General features: G+C 43.8%; 1 protein-coding gene across 4 annotated transcripts in view; it reads right to left on the bottom strand.

Moving 5' to 3' along the window:
• Window positions 1-899: 899 nt before the first annotated feature.
• Window positions 900-16,640, bottom strand: part of VGLL3 (vestigial like family member 3) — a 34,844-nt gene continuing 19,103 nt past the window's right edge. For all 4 annotated transcript variants that reach the window (XM_021541287.4, XM_021541277.4, XM_021541268.4 and 1 more), the window contains one exon: window positions 900-13,639. In XM_021541287.4, the coding sequence (XP_021396962.3) occupies window positions 13,596-13,639 (44 nt within the window). In that variant the 3' untranslated portion in view covers window positions 900-13,595. The remainder of the gene's footprint in view (window positions 13,640-16,640) is intronic.

Below are 16,640 nucleotides of genomic sequence, written 5' to 3' on the forward strand. Positions count from 1 at the left end.
CTGCCTTTTGGCCACTTCCAGGCTCCTGAATGTCAGCGTTGAGTGTGAATGAGCATAACCAGCGCTGATGGGAACATTTCACACCCCCTTGGTGCAGGTGCAAAGAACTGTGCAAAGTGCACCCCCCTCACAGCGTCCTGCTAGGCTGGGAATAGCACCTGAGGAAATAATCCCTTGGTGAGAGTGAGTTTTGATGCATTTAACCTAAATCTTTTTACTCTTTCCAACAGGAGTGTACTTCCCAGATTAACGAGTGACATGAGTTGGATTTGGCCTCTATTCTTTATGTTCTGCCCTTTCCAGGCTCCATGTGATAATACTGCCAATACAGCTCTGACTTCTTGGGTTTCCTGCTGAAGTTAGGATCTTGGCCCCCAAAATGGGTGGGCTGAGGGGGAAAACCCAAAGCAACCTAAAAATCTCCAGGCCCTTCCCTTTATCCCACAGTAGCCAAATTATGACAACTGCAGCAACACAGTCCCATTTTACCTTGGTCCAAAGATGGATGTAAAGCTGGGTCTTCTGAGCTATTTTGGAGGACAAGTAGCTGATGAACCATTTCTGAAATTGTTTCCAATTTGTGCTGTTGTACAACATGTCCAGTAAGCACAGAATAACAAGAGTGCAAATCAATTCTTGTGTACTGCAAGGGTTCAGATGGCTTAATGATGGATAATTGCTCACAGTTCACAAATGTCTTATTCTCTTAGATTTAGCTTAGTTCAAGAGCATTCTGTCTACAGACATACACAGTCAAATTATTTGGGGGAAAAAATACTACGTGGATAAACACCAACATGACACTGTCAGCCACAGGAAATGGAAATTATACAGGGCTGTCACTTCAGAACAGAAAAATTCACCTCCCAATGACAACATAGAATTAGCACTCTCAAAACTCATGAAGAAAAGGACAAAAGCTTTATTGTTAACTGTCTTAGCCCATGTTGCTGATGTCAACATTGAAAAACCCCAAACAACAAAACAACATACACCACCCCAGCAGAAATCTCCCATTAAATGGAAAAAAACAGATATCAGGAAGGCCTAGCAGCTATAAACTTTACATTGACAACAAAGAATTGCACTCTTCATGCAAATATCTGGTATATGCATAAGAAGACTTGAGTTTTAGATCACTTTGGAAACTCATTTATGGTTCCTGAAGATTCCCAGCTTGGTGCAAGCAGAAGGAATGGCCACTATTACAAAGACTAACAACAAAAGAACCAGCAGCAAGATGTACGAACTCCCAGCAGTGGATCCCAGCTCTCACAGGCTGAATCCTTGTGGGAAGGACTGTTTCAAAAAGCAGTGGTAGTGCTGGTATCCCTGAGGAGCCACTAGTGTTGGACATGAAGCAACAATCCCATCCCTGCTGGGAGGGGCTGTCACAGCTCCTGGTGTCCCTCCTAAAAAGCTCTGCTTCCAGCCCTTCTTCATCAGCTGTGGTTACTGATGACGGGGCCATAAATTAACCCAGATTATAAAAGCAATACATCCTGGCAGGTACTGGGAGTGATGGCTGTAGCCCCTGCCATGTGGTGTGACAGTGACAAACGCTGCTAATGTGACATTGTGACTGTCAGCTGGACAGCCACTCCCTCAGGCCAAAACCTGACCAAAGAGTCTCACTGAGGCCCAGCAAAAGCAGTACATAATTCTGTGAATAATTCTCTCTGAAAAGCCCTTGAGTATGGCTAAATAATGACCTTGTTTACCTCATTTAGCCCCAAGTTCTCCAAGTAAGAGTTGGCCATGAAGAGTTCTTGTGCACTCTGATATCCAGCAGGGACAACGTGTCCTGTCTTTGTTTTCAGCCATCAGGCTTGTGTCAAACACACCCTGACAGCTGCAAAATTTTTTGGTGAAAACAATAATTCCACTTTTCCTTTCCATCTGCCTGCAGATGGTTTAAATCTGACCCATCAAACAGAAAAGAAAAAAAAAAAAAAGGAAAAATAATATTCCAGCTGAAATGAAATTACAATGATTACTGATTTCATATAAAGAAAATATGAAATCTCAGGTCTAAGATTTGCATAAGAGTCTTTGTAGTGGTGAATTAAAATTGTGCACAGGAGAACTGGAGGTTTTATCTGGATTCTCTTATACTTCCTCTCAAATCTCTGCAAACTAGCAAACAGCAAACTGAAAAATAATTAGCAATGTCTGTCATGGATGACAGCTGCATCCTCTCCTTCAGTTTAGAGAGAACCTTTGTTAAGAACCACAGAAATACAGCCCAAACTATTAGAAGGGAATTTCTGAAGGCACAGATCTGAAGCTTGGGGAATACTTTCAATGTAAAGTTTCTCCATGTTTCAAATCCAAATTTAAAAACTGATATGATTCCCAGTTTGTTATCAATTTCCCTCACCACAAACACTGTTTTCCAAGTGCCCACTGCGAATGATGAGTTTGTCCACGAAGAACATCAAGGTTTTGCTGGTCAGGCACTGTCCAACTGGTTCCAGTGCCTGTTTGACAGGACCAGCACACACTGCAAAGTATCACAGACACAAAGCAACTAAAAGAAATTCCTTCCTGCCCAGGGATCTGAGGTGAAGAATGAAATGCCATGTCTTGATGTGCTGGTCTCAGCACGACATGCAGACATTGGGTGGAAGAGGAAGAAAGAAGTTCAGTGTTCCATTCTTGAGTGTTTCTGCCTCTGTTTGAATCATCCAAATCTGGCACAAGTAGGGTATTCTGGTCTTTTGGTGTCTACCTTCATGTAGAAAGCAATTATTTCTCCATCACAGATGAGAACAGAAAACCTGGCCACATATGAGCCACAAAGCAGTAACATTTTTTTGAGCTACAGGCTTTAACAGTGACTTCAAAGACTACTGCATCATCCAGACTGGTGGCAATTTCTGGTCATTTCCAGGTGAAACTGGAGTATGATGGAATATATGCAGTCACTGGAAGATTTTATGTGGGGTAAGAGCCGAGGAAATGAATTCACTTGAAAACTCTGTGAAGTAGGAGAATGTAGCATTAAAAGTATTGCAAATTGCTACAGATTGCCAGAGTGTCCATCCCCACAGTGATGGGGACACAGTAAGGTGACATTACAACACAGGTCAGGTGATGATGAGGTTCAGTATTGAATCTCACACAGATCTCCTCAAGGATGTTCACAGAGAAATGTCAGTGGCAGCAAGGCAAAGACAACTGCCTGGGAGCAAGGAGAACAAGCTGCAGCAAATCTGATGCACTTAAGCCATTTCCCTGGACAGAATAAATCAGACTTTTCCTGAGGGAGCCAGAAGGTCTCCTGAGGTGCTGCACTTCCACTTTGTCCTTCACCCAGGTTGCTGTTCCTGCCAAGCACTTCCCTTTGTCATGACTGAAACCACCAAGCAAACAGAAGGAGCTTGCACTTGCTCTGCACCTTTGGACATTTGCACATCCAAATGTCCCAGCTGATGCACAGGACAAACTCAGTGTGCACACAGAAGTGTGACACAGAGCTGCTGCCCCATGGGCCTGGACATCCACACTGGCAGACAGCCAGGAGTTTGGAACACTGCCCTTAAAGCAGTGAGACTGGAAAACAAGAGCAAGGAAAGAGCAAGTTAAAAAATCAGTGAAAACAACAGGTGGCTAAGTCACACCAAATATCCTGTAGAACTTGGAAGTGGTACAGTTACTATGCATAGAGGATTAATTACCCTGTGGAAGGGTGTCTAAAAAAGCAGCATAACGCTCAATTAAAAAGAATTTTTTCCTTCTCACTGTAGTGCTCCCTATGCCTGACATGGGGATGTAGGCTTCGGATCTCCCTGGTTAAAGAGAGGCTGAATTGAGGTTGCAAAACCCTCATCCTCTCCCAAGCAGCAGATTCAGCTGAGGCAATGGAGCTCCGAGCACTGTGACTAATGCTGCTGTCACGCTCCTGGCGTGGCACTGCCCAGGGACAGCTCTGCTCTCCCACCGCCCCTCCTGCAGGGCCAAGTTCAGCCAGAGCCAGCACTGTCCCAGCTCCAGCCAGGAGGGATTCCGTGGGCTGCACCCAGGTGGAAAAAGCAGTTCCACCATCACCAGGAGGCTCTTCACAGACAGACTTCAGGGGAATCTCTCCGGCCGATCCAGCCTCCTCCCTCTCTGTCCAGAGGGAATCACAGATTATCTTGGAACAGACACAGATGCTTAAAAAAATAAAAAGACAGGATGATGGAAAAAAACATTACACAAAGCCTTCTCACGTGAGCAATGAGTACACCCCACAGCTGTCAGCTTTGTTTTGCATATTTTACATATTTACATCCACAAGATATTTCCAAACATCCTTGTGTTTATTTAAAACTCCATCAGAAACACGTCTGGTAAAACAGATCCAGTGCAAATATATTTACTGGATGACACTTCCCTGCATTGTTTTTAAAATGCATTAATGCATTAGGGGTCCAAGGCTCAAAAAAAAAAAAAAAAAAAAAAAAAAAAAAAAAAAAAGTCAGAGTTTTCCAAATGAGGAAGAGCTAACTCTAATCCTTCAGCATTCACCTTACAGCAAAGGCCTTCAGCCAAACAGTCTGCAAATGAATGAAGCAACACTTCTGAAACAAGGACAGCTGCTACATGAGAGAAAGGGCTTTTTCTGCTCACATGTCACACATGGCAGTTGCTTATGGGTGGGTGGTGGGGGTGGGCTGGAATGGGAATAAGTCCTTCGAAGGAAAGGCTGAATAGCCCTCCTCAGATGGTGTAGAGAAGTTAAAAAAATCCAAGTTCAAGATCAGAAAGGGGATGTGGGTGTAGGTGTGTGCCTCCTCCTAAAAGCATATCCTAGCTTACAAACAGGCAGTGACACCCACGTGCACGCTCATCTTCAGGGGGTATCAACTCCCACCCAGGAAAGGTCAGATCACCACCTGAGGAAGAGCTCTACCACAAACATTTCTGCTTTATCTTTTTACAGCGTCCATCTCTCCCAGCCCACCCAGCCTGGGCAGCCCCACTGCCCACAGTCGCTCTCTGGGGCACAACCCAGCTGGGAAGTCTCGGGAAAGAGCACAGGGATGACTTCCCACATCCTCCCCTAATTAGAAAAGCAAGGGGTAGGAGGGATCATGGACTGCTGCTCCCCATTACCTCATCAAGCTGCCTTGTCAGGTGGAGCAGGGGTCTGTCCCTCAGAGACAAGGGATTCACTTCTCCACAAAAGCAAAGCAGAAAGAAAAGGGTGCAGAGCGAGCAGGGCCCTGTATTGAACAATTTGTGGCATTCCCATTCAGCATGGGCCCTGTTCCTCACAAGACAGCAGTGGGGCAGTGCAGGAAAAACACACCAGCAAGTAGGGAAGATTTATCCAGACTGCAGCCCCACAAGGGCTTTACTGATGGCATTCTACAGAAGCCTCCTCATTGACTTCTACAGAGATGCCAAAAAATAAGTGCATACCTTTTACACTGGCCATTTGAGAGAGACCAGGGAGTTTCCCACTGAGAAACTGGCTTCCTTAAAGTGGAATTTTCTCTTTATCCATCTCCATCAGAAAAAGAATAGAGTGCTATTCTTAAAAGGGAACAGATTTTTTGGTTTTGGCCAGAGATAGAAATCTTTGTTGCTATATTTGGCTTCCAATGCAGGACTCTCTGCTTGCTGGTGGGAGGAGGAAATTAGAGCTGGTGTTATTCATAACTAAATGGGCACGAAAAACAAACCACCTCCCTTTGAACCTCAGTGCTACTATGGGCATTCACATAACAAATCATTTTCAAAGCCTGTGATACCTCTGTACATGCAACAGCCGACATCAAAACTTTATTACCCACTCATTTTCCCATAGTGATAAACTGTTGCAGATGTACAGTTATTGTCAAGGCAAACACATTGGGGCAGTTCCTGGTGTTGGTTGGTTTCTTTTTTTTTTGAATATAATTTCTTTCTTTTCTTCAAAGAAAGCAAAAGTGATATTTTGGAGGAGAGACAGTTACTGGAAGGCTGTGGCATCCAGCCCCCCTCCTCCTCCTCCTCCTCCTCCTCCTCCCAGCAACCCCAAAAAAGAAATCAGCTAAATTACTCGGCATCCCAGCCCAACGCACAGCTCAGCCGTGAGGAATTCTCACCAGATGTCTCGGTCCCCACCCGGCCTCCCACGTCACGCAGGCAGCAAAACCCCTCCAAGCCTGAGCTCCTGCCGGGACAGCCGGCCCCACCACGCCTGCAATGTCCCCGACAGGCTGGTGACACCCCTGTCTCACCAGGGATGCCCAGCCACAGCCCCAGGCCCGGCCAGGCCTCCCTGCTCCTCCAGCACGGAGGAGTCCAGTCCCACTCCTCTCCTTTTGAGTGACCTTGCCCTGCTCCAGGTGGGCTGAGCAGCCCTGAGGCCACCCAGCCAGACCCTGGTCCAAGGGAGAGTCCCATGCACCCATCTGGGACCCAGTTTCCAGCTGGTAACACCCAAAACACGATTTATCCAGATATAACTGGTAAGATTCTCCATGGGTGTTAAAGTCACTAAAACCAACAGAGTGCCAGTGATTCACATTAATGGAGGATCATCATGAATAAAATCAGTGTCACACAAAATAATGTATCACTTCCCCTACTTTCATTTCTTGATGCAACGAGAGCATAGACATAATTCCTGTGAGCACCTGGAAAGCCAGGTGTGGGGCAACGCAGCTGGAGACCAGACCTGGCAAGAGCAGAAGTTACAGGGAGAAGAAAAAGCACTTCAGGTATCTCATTTCCCAGCTTAAGCACTTCAGTTATCTCATTTTCCAGCTTCCTAAAGTACATATCTCTCTAGGTGGCTGTCTTAAAGCAAAGGGATCTCATGCCTCTTTTCACTGACTAAACCACAGTGTGCACACCTCACTTCAAAGGAAAACATTTTCTGCAATATTTATTCTATGTTTTCCTTCCAAATTTTTAAGTCCCCACATTATTCTGGTATTTTTTGATAGCTGCCACATCCCACTCTAGATCATTCATTATGAGGCATTATTTGCTTATTTTCCAGCAGTCCGCATCCCACCTTCACCTCCACTATTGAGATTATTCCTGTCCCAAGAGCTCTCAATCCCATTCTCTCCTACACGAAGATTTTTGAACCCTCTCTCTTCCTTTCCTGGGCTCCATCTCCTGGAGTTTTTGGCTGCCAGCTCTCCCCATCTCTTCCTCACAGCCTGAGAAAACACAAGTGACTCTGCACAAAGTGCCCTGCTCGCTGTCTGGTCCGGGAAACAGGGCCCGGAGCAGGACGTATGGGAAAAATCCTGCTCATCTCCCTGTGCTCTGAAACAGAGTACATCCCATATGGTCAGGATCTTCAGAGCGTTTTGCAACTAAATTCTTAACAGCTCCCTGCTGATTGCGTGCAAGTGGCAATTTTTCAAAAGCTGAGTGCTTGGCCAAGGCCTGGAGGTTTTCTTCCCCCACTGCTGGAGCAGTAAATGATGTATCTGTGACCAAAACACCAAACCTTCAGCCCTCGAGCCAGAAGAAAGACATGCAAACATTTCTTAATTAAACAGTTGTAAAATAATTTTAGCAAGGGCAGTTACCTCCTTAGCGGGAATTACTAAACTTTGCCAAAAAAATCAATTTGAGGTAAATACATTGCATGGAAAAATCTCTTGCCTGATGACTGTCAAAACTGCCGGGAAATGATAGAATTAAAAAAGGATCTTGCACTAAGAACTCTCAGGTTGTGATTCCACTAGGTCTGTAAAATTACTAATGTAATTTTAAAAAAGATATTAAAAATAAAAGACATTGTAACATAAACACTTGACAGTGTCTCAGAAAGCAAGCCTTTGCCTTCATGACATCTCTGCTTGAGATCCCTTCAATGCAAGGCTTTCACTGTTTAATTTCAGTACAGAACCAGTTTAGAACACTTGTTTTACAACATTTTCAGCAGAAGACAAATCCTTGGCTCTAAAAATTAATCTAATGCAAATAATAGAATCTCAGGGTGCAGAAATTCACAAAGATTTATGAGTTCTTCAGTTGCATAAGAATAAAAAGAATTATATAATTGTTGAGAAATACAGACCGAACTGAAAATGCTACATAAAAAATATAACAAAATTCACATTAAATTATTTATTCAGTAATAAACAGTGACACTTTTCTTTATACAAAGCCGCCCCCCAACCCCCCATCAGTTTTGATGCAAGGGGCAAAAATTTCAATGGAGTTTTGAGGGAAGCAAGGTGGGAAAACAAATAGGGGAAAGAGAGGGACCTGATTTGACTGCTGGTTTTAAATAACAAGCTACAAAGAGCGAGCAGGAAAAGCGCAGCACAGTTCTGCAGACACTGCACTCAGTTGCTGTAAACCTCAAACTCCTATAAACACTGCTTGTCTATAGGTACCAAACACCTGAGCCCCAGCTCACCAAATCACAGCTGGTCCAGCCCCCAGGCCACCACTGGACTGAAATTCAGGCATTTAAGGCTGGTCCCATCCCAACCATCTCAGAGCCACTGAAGGTTTCCAAGGACACTGAGGGGAGGAAACAGCCAGAGTGCACAGCTGATTTGCATTGGAGGCTTGAACCTTTGAGCAGGTGCATGTAAAAACTGGAGTGTTTTAAATGTTTTAAAGGCCCCCATCCCTATATTTTCTTTATTGGGAGCTAAAAAAAAAAAAAAAAAAAAGAAAAGGTGCATTTCCCAGGGAACTCCAGCCCAGATTTCAGAGGTCCCACCATGGTGGCATGCAAACTGAAGAGCAAAAACTGGGAGAGGGTCAGAAGCACTGAGCAGGCCAAGGACAGCTAAAACATGGCTAAAAGGGCCAAAACATGGCTTTCCAAGGACATCTACAGTTCCCCCTGGCAACCAGTTCACCCCATAAGTATAAACCTGCTAACACAGCCCAAATTTAGTGTATTGAGCAGTGACTGCCCAACCATGTGCATACAGTTCTAGAAAGGATCATATCTGCTCTCAGCTCCACCAGCTCAGCCTTTCCAAGACCACTCCTGCCTCTCCTGGATTTCGAATTTGCTCAGGCAATAGAACCTTACTTTTTAATGGGGCATCCTCCTGCACCACAACTCTCAGATTGTGCCCATAGGGCTAATATGTAAAAGCACTATTTATTTTTAAATACTTTCCCGCTTTACATGAGATTTTAGCTTCAAACAACATGCATCAACTTTTTTTTTTTTAAAAACCCACACACAAACAATATTTATCATCCAAATACCCTTTAGAAGCTCAAAGGCCGACATACTAAAACCAAGAATTTCACTTGAAAAATATATGTGTTTCTAAATTGTTTATTAGGAAATATATATGTTGCTGGTCCATTGAAATGGAGCAAACGCTTGTACCTGAAATTAATTAAAATAATCATAGGCTTGTCTACTGAAACCAATATATTGCACCTCTCTATGTAACTGCTGATTTCATGACCATCTTTACAGATAAAAATCAGGTGATTTGAAAGGGGTTTTTTAATGTGCTTTTGTTGTGTTCAGGTTTTTTAATAAGTAGGGGAAAAAATCACTCCTGAGTTAACAGAGAATGCAATAAAATGCCAACATTTTCCATCTCAGATGAGATTTGATAAAGTAATTCACTTCATTTCCAAAGGACATGCATTTGAGGCACGAGAGTGGAACAGAGGGAACCAGGTACATGTGAATGTGTATGAATATATTTGTAGAGAAATCTATCCATACACATGAAGAATTGTGGGAGAGGGACAGCAGGATATATGTAACAGCCTGGAAGCAGAAAGGCTGGAAGAGGCAAGGCAATCCTAAGGGCAGGTTGGAGGAAACATGACATTCCCTTCCCTCTCAAATGCTGTGATGAGAGATCTCTTCTCAGACATGTTTTGATGCAGGTGTGGATGACTGAGACAAAAAAATTCACCAAGGACCACCTGAACTTGTGTGTCTGGTGAGGGAAGGAATCAGAACAGAGTCCATTTTACTACTGCCAAGTGCAGCTTATTCAGCTCTCCAGAAATTCCAGAAATCCAATCTCCTGGGCAGTCAGCAGCTGCACTATTCCATCTTCTTCTTGGGATGGAAAAGGGCCATTGGAAAAAATTGGCATCTGCCTCTCAAAAACTAGTGGACAACTTGAACCCTTCCAGTCTTCAAATGAAGACATAAAAATTGATGTCAGATTTCTCAACATTAGCAGGAATAAAATAAAATCCTGGACAACTTTAAGGTCTGTATTTTGAGTTTCTTGACATAAAACAATCATTTCCCTATGTTCTCCCAGAAACAGTGACAGAGTACAACATGTTTTATAAGCCCTCTCAAAATGAATCATTCACTTCCTTGGGACAGCATCAGAACACACCACACATAAAAAGAATGAAACAACTCCTTTAGTAATGCATTAAGACACACAACTTATCTGTGACCTGATTTCAAGGGCCTTTTTTTTCCTGTCTGCAGAAACACAAGCAGTCTCAACCTTTCTGCTCCTTCTGGCTGCCATCGATTCCCCACCACTGCAGGCAAGTGCTCCTCTCCTCTTCCAAGAGCAAAACCATGGCAGCATCTGCTTCTCATAAGCACTTCTGTGCGTGTGTGTAAGTGTGCGTGTATGGGAAAGAGGGAGAGAAGGAAATCTGCTGAATTTAACTTAAAAGTTTGTCACAGGGAAGGGTGGGTTTGTTTTTTATTTTCCCTTCCCATCCCTCGAATTGTAGAACACAGAAGTAGGGCTAGGCTTTTCCTTTCTCACTTGTTAGCACAGGGGACAATTAGTGACTGAGGGGAAAAGAAGAATTTATACACTTTCGAAGTTGACAGACCAGTGCATGAATAGCTACAAACAGCAGGTTTTTATTGGCACTTGTCACCCAGAGTTTGCAGAAGTTCCACCAGCTCAGTCCCAGGTTCAGCAGCAGAAACTGTGCAGAACAGTAGTCCTGGAGGTGGAAGAGACAACAGCTTCCCCACTTCTTCATCCCCGCTAATCAACAATTCAGAGATACAACCCAGAAAGAAATTCCAGTGCAAACTGTGTTTTGTTCCTGCCCTGTTTTGCTTTGACATCTATAGGGAACCAGAGGAGGTCCCCCATAGTATGAGCTTGTGAAGGGGAAGGCTCTGAGCAGATTTCTCTTGTTAAGCTTTAAACACCTCAAAAAGAAATGCTACCTTTTATTTTGCTTCCCCTGCCACCCAAACCCTCCATCCCTCAAGTTCAAAGAGGACATACTGTCTCTTTAAGTTCCACTTTTGCCAAGACCAAGGGGGGGGGGGGGGCGGGGGAGAAAAAAAAAAGAAAAGAAAAAAACTTAAGATTTTTTTTTTCCCTCACAGTATTTCTAATACTATCAACATTCCTAAGTCAGAACTCTTTTTCTTGAAATATTTCCTGAACTGTACTGTCCTGATAAGAAAGTGAACTGTGGCAGCTGGTACTCCATTCCCTCCCATACAGTTTCCCCACTGCATTATGTATTTATTGACAAATTGAGGAGCTAGCTCTACCAGAGCAGCAATAATATAGAGAACTGTCATGAGAGTGAAATTTATTGAGAGAAAGAAATACTAATGGACTACAAAGATGAGGAAAAAAACCTCACCACATTTAATGCATCATCCCAACACAGAGGCTACAACCATATTACTTTAAAGCAATATTTAAGTATAGTCCATTCAGCATTTATACACTGACTCAAACTTCGAATCGGCAAGGTAGAGACTTATGGGTCTTGCCAAATTGTGATATAATCCTAATGCCTCCAGTGCCAGCAGTCAAGCCCTCTCTCTTGACAAGGGAGAATGCTCAACACCTCATAGGATCAAGTTCAAACAGCCTGGAGGGAAGCAGCAGTGCAGGGAACCTCAGAGTGGCAGGCACTTCCCAACGCCCCCCTCCCCTTTCACACACTCATCCATGTGGTTTCCACCTGACAATACTACACTCACAATGCTCAGCGCCTTAAAATGAAACTTTCTTATCTCAGCCATGTGTTTGCATCTTGGTTTTTCCACTTGGCCAGCGTGTCTTTCAAACACGAGATGTCCGAGAGCAGTGGTGACAGAAATATGATGCTTTGTAAGAGCTTTAGGAAATATTACAGAGGGACCCTGTGTGCACAGAGCAGAAGGGCAACATCTCCAAGCAACAGCCAGGATGCAGCAGCCCAGGTGCTGACCATGGGCTGCCCTCAGTCCCAGCTGAGCCTTGCTGGAGTCCCCAGGGGCTGGGCACAGAGACGACCCAGCCCAGCCCACGCCGCCCTCACTCAGGATTTGATGGTGCCCACCTTGGCTCCCACCAAAGCCTTTATTGCCAAGTCAGAGCGGATGCCCAGGCCAGGGGGGTTGCCCAAGGGGAGGGGCTGTGGCTCCACGTGGGCACGCTGCTGTTGCCAGCCCCAGTGCATGCAAGCCCAGCTGGTTACGAAATGCAGCGCTGCAGCTGGGCGCCTGCAGCCCCAGGCACAGCCCAGCCCAGGCAAACGCAGCCTGAAGTCAGCAGGAGTTTCCCTTGTGCTCTCCTTGAGCTGCTCAGGCCAGTTGAAAACACATTTTTATAAACCTGGATGATTTTTTTTTTATTTTCCCTGAATATTGATGTTGTTAGTAACCACCTTGAAATGGCTTAGCTGAAAGTCCTGCCTGTAAGATTGTACTGATATTTATGAGCACTATGACAGCCTGCACCATAACCCACAGGGAACTGTGTTCAACAGCTTCAAAGGGTCATAGATGAGGCTCATATTCGTGTCTGATTTAAGAGTATTTGGTCCATTTTGAAAGAATGGATGGGTTGGAAATGCAGTTGCTGTAACCTCAAGCTCTGCTCTATGCTAAAGGTGTTTGTGAGCTTCAGACAATCAGCACAGCACAAAGCCACCTTTAGAGGCAAGAAAAACAAGAACACTTTTACTACTATCTAACAGCAGGAAAAAAATATTTGGCTGAAACTTCAGGTGTGAATTATACTTGCTTAAGCTAGAACAAAAGGACAAAAACATCAGAATCTAGTAATGTGGAAGCAAAGGAGTTTAGCTCTTTAAAATGAAAAGAAAGACATTTGAGGTAACAAACAAAAAAAAAAAAAAAACCCAAAATGCACAAACACATCACAGACATCTAAAAATAGCATTTTATACATTTTTGCCAGTGCTTCTCTGAGAGCAAGTTCTTTAAACAGAACTTAACAATTTTACAATTTTTTTTAAAAAAATATGTCATCCTAAAATAGCCCATCGATCCTTACCCAAACTTTCTGTATTTCTACAAAAATAGATGCACAAAGAGCTACAAAATACTGTATTCCTGAAAGAAGGCGCACTGTAGTCAAGGGAGAGTCTTTTTCCTGACTATCGAGACTGTTCATAAAAATATCAAGCTGAACAAAACAAAACACTGTTAAAGGAGCAGAAAGGAGTTAGGTTGCCCAGCTGCAGCAGGCTCAGATGAGAAAGAAAGACAAATTAGGTTTCTGGGGTTTTTTTCCAACACTGTGGGACCCATAAACGGCCTTACAAATAAAAGGCTCAATAGCAAAACCAGAATAGCTGGCTCTTCATCTTCATGTGTGTCCTTTGCTCCACGCAGGAGGAGTCAACCACTGCTGCATCACCCGCCCAGCTCTGCTGACTCCAGCTCTAGCTGGTCTTCATTTCTCTGCACCTCAGAACCAAGCAGTTTCCTTGCTCTTGTCCTGATGCTGTAGACCTACATTTCAGAAAAGAAAAATAATTAGTGCTAATAAATATTAAATTAATAAATATTAAATTAATAAATAATTAATAAACAAGTTTTGAATTAAAAAAAAATAGAAAAAGAAAAAAAAAAACCTAAACAACAATTTAACAGTTTATAGGACCTGTTAGTAACAGTGTTACTGCTCCAAACCTTTTAGTTGATCAGGGGTAAAATTAAACCATACTGAAGTTTGTGGCTCAAGCATTTCAGAAATGGTGATAAAATTCCTGCATGCACTTCCTTGGTTTGAGCTCATGTGGAGGATGGCATGGAGAGAAAAATCCCTCCATAAAGCTCTGCATCAATTATCCAGTAGGCAGTAGAGTCCAGCCACAGACACCATCTCCTCTAGAAAATGACGAGACACTTCAGGATTTCACAGTTTCTGTGGCATTTCACCTCACAGAGGAAAGAGGGAAAATGTTCCTGCAGCAGGCAAAAAACCCCAAATAATTTCACCTACTGAGTGCAAGATTTTCAGCCAAGAATGGCTAGTGCTTCCACATGGGAAAAATTAATGGCTTTCAGCTTGCATTTGTTATGAGTTCCTCTAACATTTTCCTTTGTAAGAAAGCGAGGACTATCTAATAAATGTGGTGCTATGCTGTGGCTCTCGCATTATAGACTTGGAACCTGCATGATAATCTGGGATTTCTCTGCTCCAGAGGGATCCAATCTCTCGATTCACACCTAACAGGGCATAAACCTCAAATCCAAACAATAGCAGGGCAGGTGCAGATTAGATTTCTCAAAGAAGATACATTCTTACTCATTTATAGGGAAAGTAAAGGACACAGATCCAGGCACGTATTTTCAGAGGTAGTAGGCACTCGAGTCCCAATGATTTAAAACCTGCCCTTTGATGTTTTGAGGCAAGTAAATCACATTCCATGAAATCAAGGTATATTTCCCACTACAAGTCATCATTCCTGCTATGCACTGTACCAAGGCCCCTGACTTGCTATGAATTTAGTGTTAATTTCACCACTAATGTAAATAGGTGCAACTCCAGACCTCTGTGATGTTGTAACCACCAGAGCTCTGTGTTCATTTGGTGTTTAACCATGTGCTAGACATGGATCTCATTTCCAAATCCAATCACACAGCAAATAAGGAGGGAGACCCCTAAGTTTTCAGAAAGCCTAACAGGCATGGAAAGTTCAGATCTGACAACTACCTCCTTGCTTTAAGTTTATAAACAGTTAAATATTTAATGATGATCAACATTTCAGAGCTGAGCTGCAAGCAATTAGCACTCACATAAAAGATGCGAGCATATGGCTCTATCCTTGTGAGGATTCCCAAGCTGTGTCCAGCAGTGAAGAGAAAGGGAAAGCAGAGCCCATGGGTTTTGTTTAGTGCTTTTTGCTCCATTTCGCATGCACTTGCACCTGTTTCTGCAGATTGGAATAACTGGGATGTCCCTCAGCTAGAGCATGCCTATAAAAAGAAGTTCAGAGGTTCTTTATTCAATGAAGATGTCTCCTTGTTGCTTGAGAGATGTTTGTTTCCCTGGCAGCATCATACACAGTCATAATGAATTGCTGTTAACTCCCTTCAAATCCCCCTCAAAGTTAGTGGTGACAATTTGGGGCTATTTTTCCCTTGCTGCTTACGGGTTCTTTTTAAACAAAGATGACCTTAAAAAAGAGTCAGCAGAAACCTCTCAGAGCTCAAAGAAGTCATTTAGGTTCACCAGTGGACCACTAAAGGACACCAGAGGCCATGGAAGCCTGTAAGAAGAGAAACAGGCTATATGGCTCCTGGTGGCAGCTTAGAAAAATGACACACACACATGTTTAAGAGATCTTCCACCTGACAGCAGCAAGTGGTAGAAAGGGAATAACTAGCTGAACAGGCACCTTCCTAGGCAGGTGTCTTTGCAAGACAGGTAACTGCAACAAGAAGGTTTAAGGTATAGCTACAGACTCTAAACAGCAAGAGAAAACAACCCAAAAAACCTAAGTTGCCCTATTTACAGAACTGAGGGTAGAACTCTTTCCATGCCTTCTCCTCATTATATTCCCATCTCCTTCAAGGCAATGCCATCTGCAGTCCTCACACAGAATCCAAGGCTGGCAGCTCACCCAGAGCTTCCACCTGCAGTGCTTTCCTTTCAGCAAGGAAATCCTCACTTGCACTGCATCACCCAGCACTGCCACTCCAAGAAAATTCCCCTTCCCTAGGCTACCTACATTACAGCTAATTGCCATACTAACATTATGAAAATCCTGTGGGAATATCTAAGCAAATCTAATGAGTTGGGACAAACTTGTGGGATGTGTGTGAAACAGAGACAAACATACAAAAGGGATTGGCCCCTCAAACTCCATATTCAATGTATCACACTGACATACAGGCATTTCCAAAAGGGGGTTTGAGTAAACCAGGACTAAAGGATGGTGATTCATTCACCTAAATTTGAAATTACTCACCTCAGTGTGCATAACTTTAGAGGATAAAGAATGTACACCTCAATTTTAATAGATTTACAGCCATCACTCATGCCAAAGTCCTGCCTTGCTGTTAGTGTGCTGGGGCTGCAGGAAGCCTCCTCCAGCACATCTGTCCCACAGCAGGACAGGATATCCTCCTGGGCTCTGCAGTGGCAAGGGCAAGATGCTCTGTTCTGCTCCCTCCATGGGCTTCCTGCAGCACAGCCAAACCCCACTGCTCACCTGAGGGGCCTGGGGTGCAGGACACCTCCCATCCTGCTCCTGAGGGTGGCTACAACCACCCCCAGCTAGAGCATGTCATTCTGCAAGACAGAAATTCCCCTCCCCAACCCCTGATCTGAAATGCTGGACATGGCTTAAGCACAAGCAGGAAGCTTTAGTGGTGACACTGGATTACAGCTGCAGCCCTGAGCCACAGGCAGAGCTGGTGACAGCCTGACCTTGCTTTGCTTGACACCAGCAGGGCAAAGAACTGAGCCCTAAATCCAAACAAGCTCTGCTTATTCCAATGTGTT

Source organism: Lonchura striata, chromosome 1, assembly GCF_050655825.1.
Source record: "Lonchura striata isolate lonStrDom1 chromosome 1, ASM5065582v1, whole genome shotgun sequence".
NCBI lineage: Eukaryota > Metazoa > Chordata > Aves > Passeriformes > Estrildidae > Lonchura > Lonchura striata.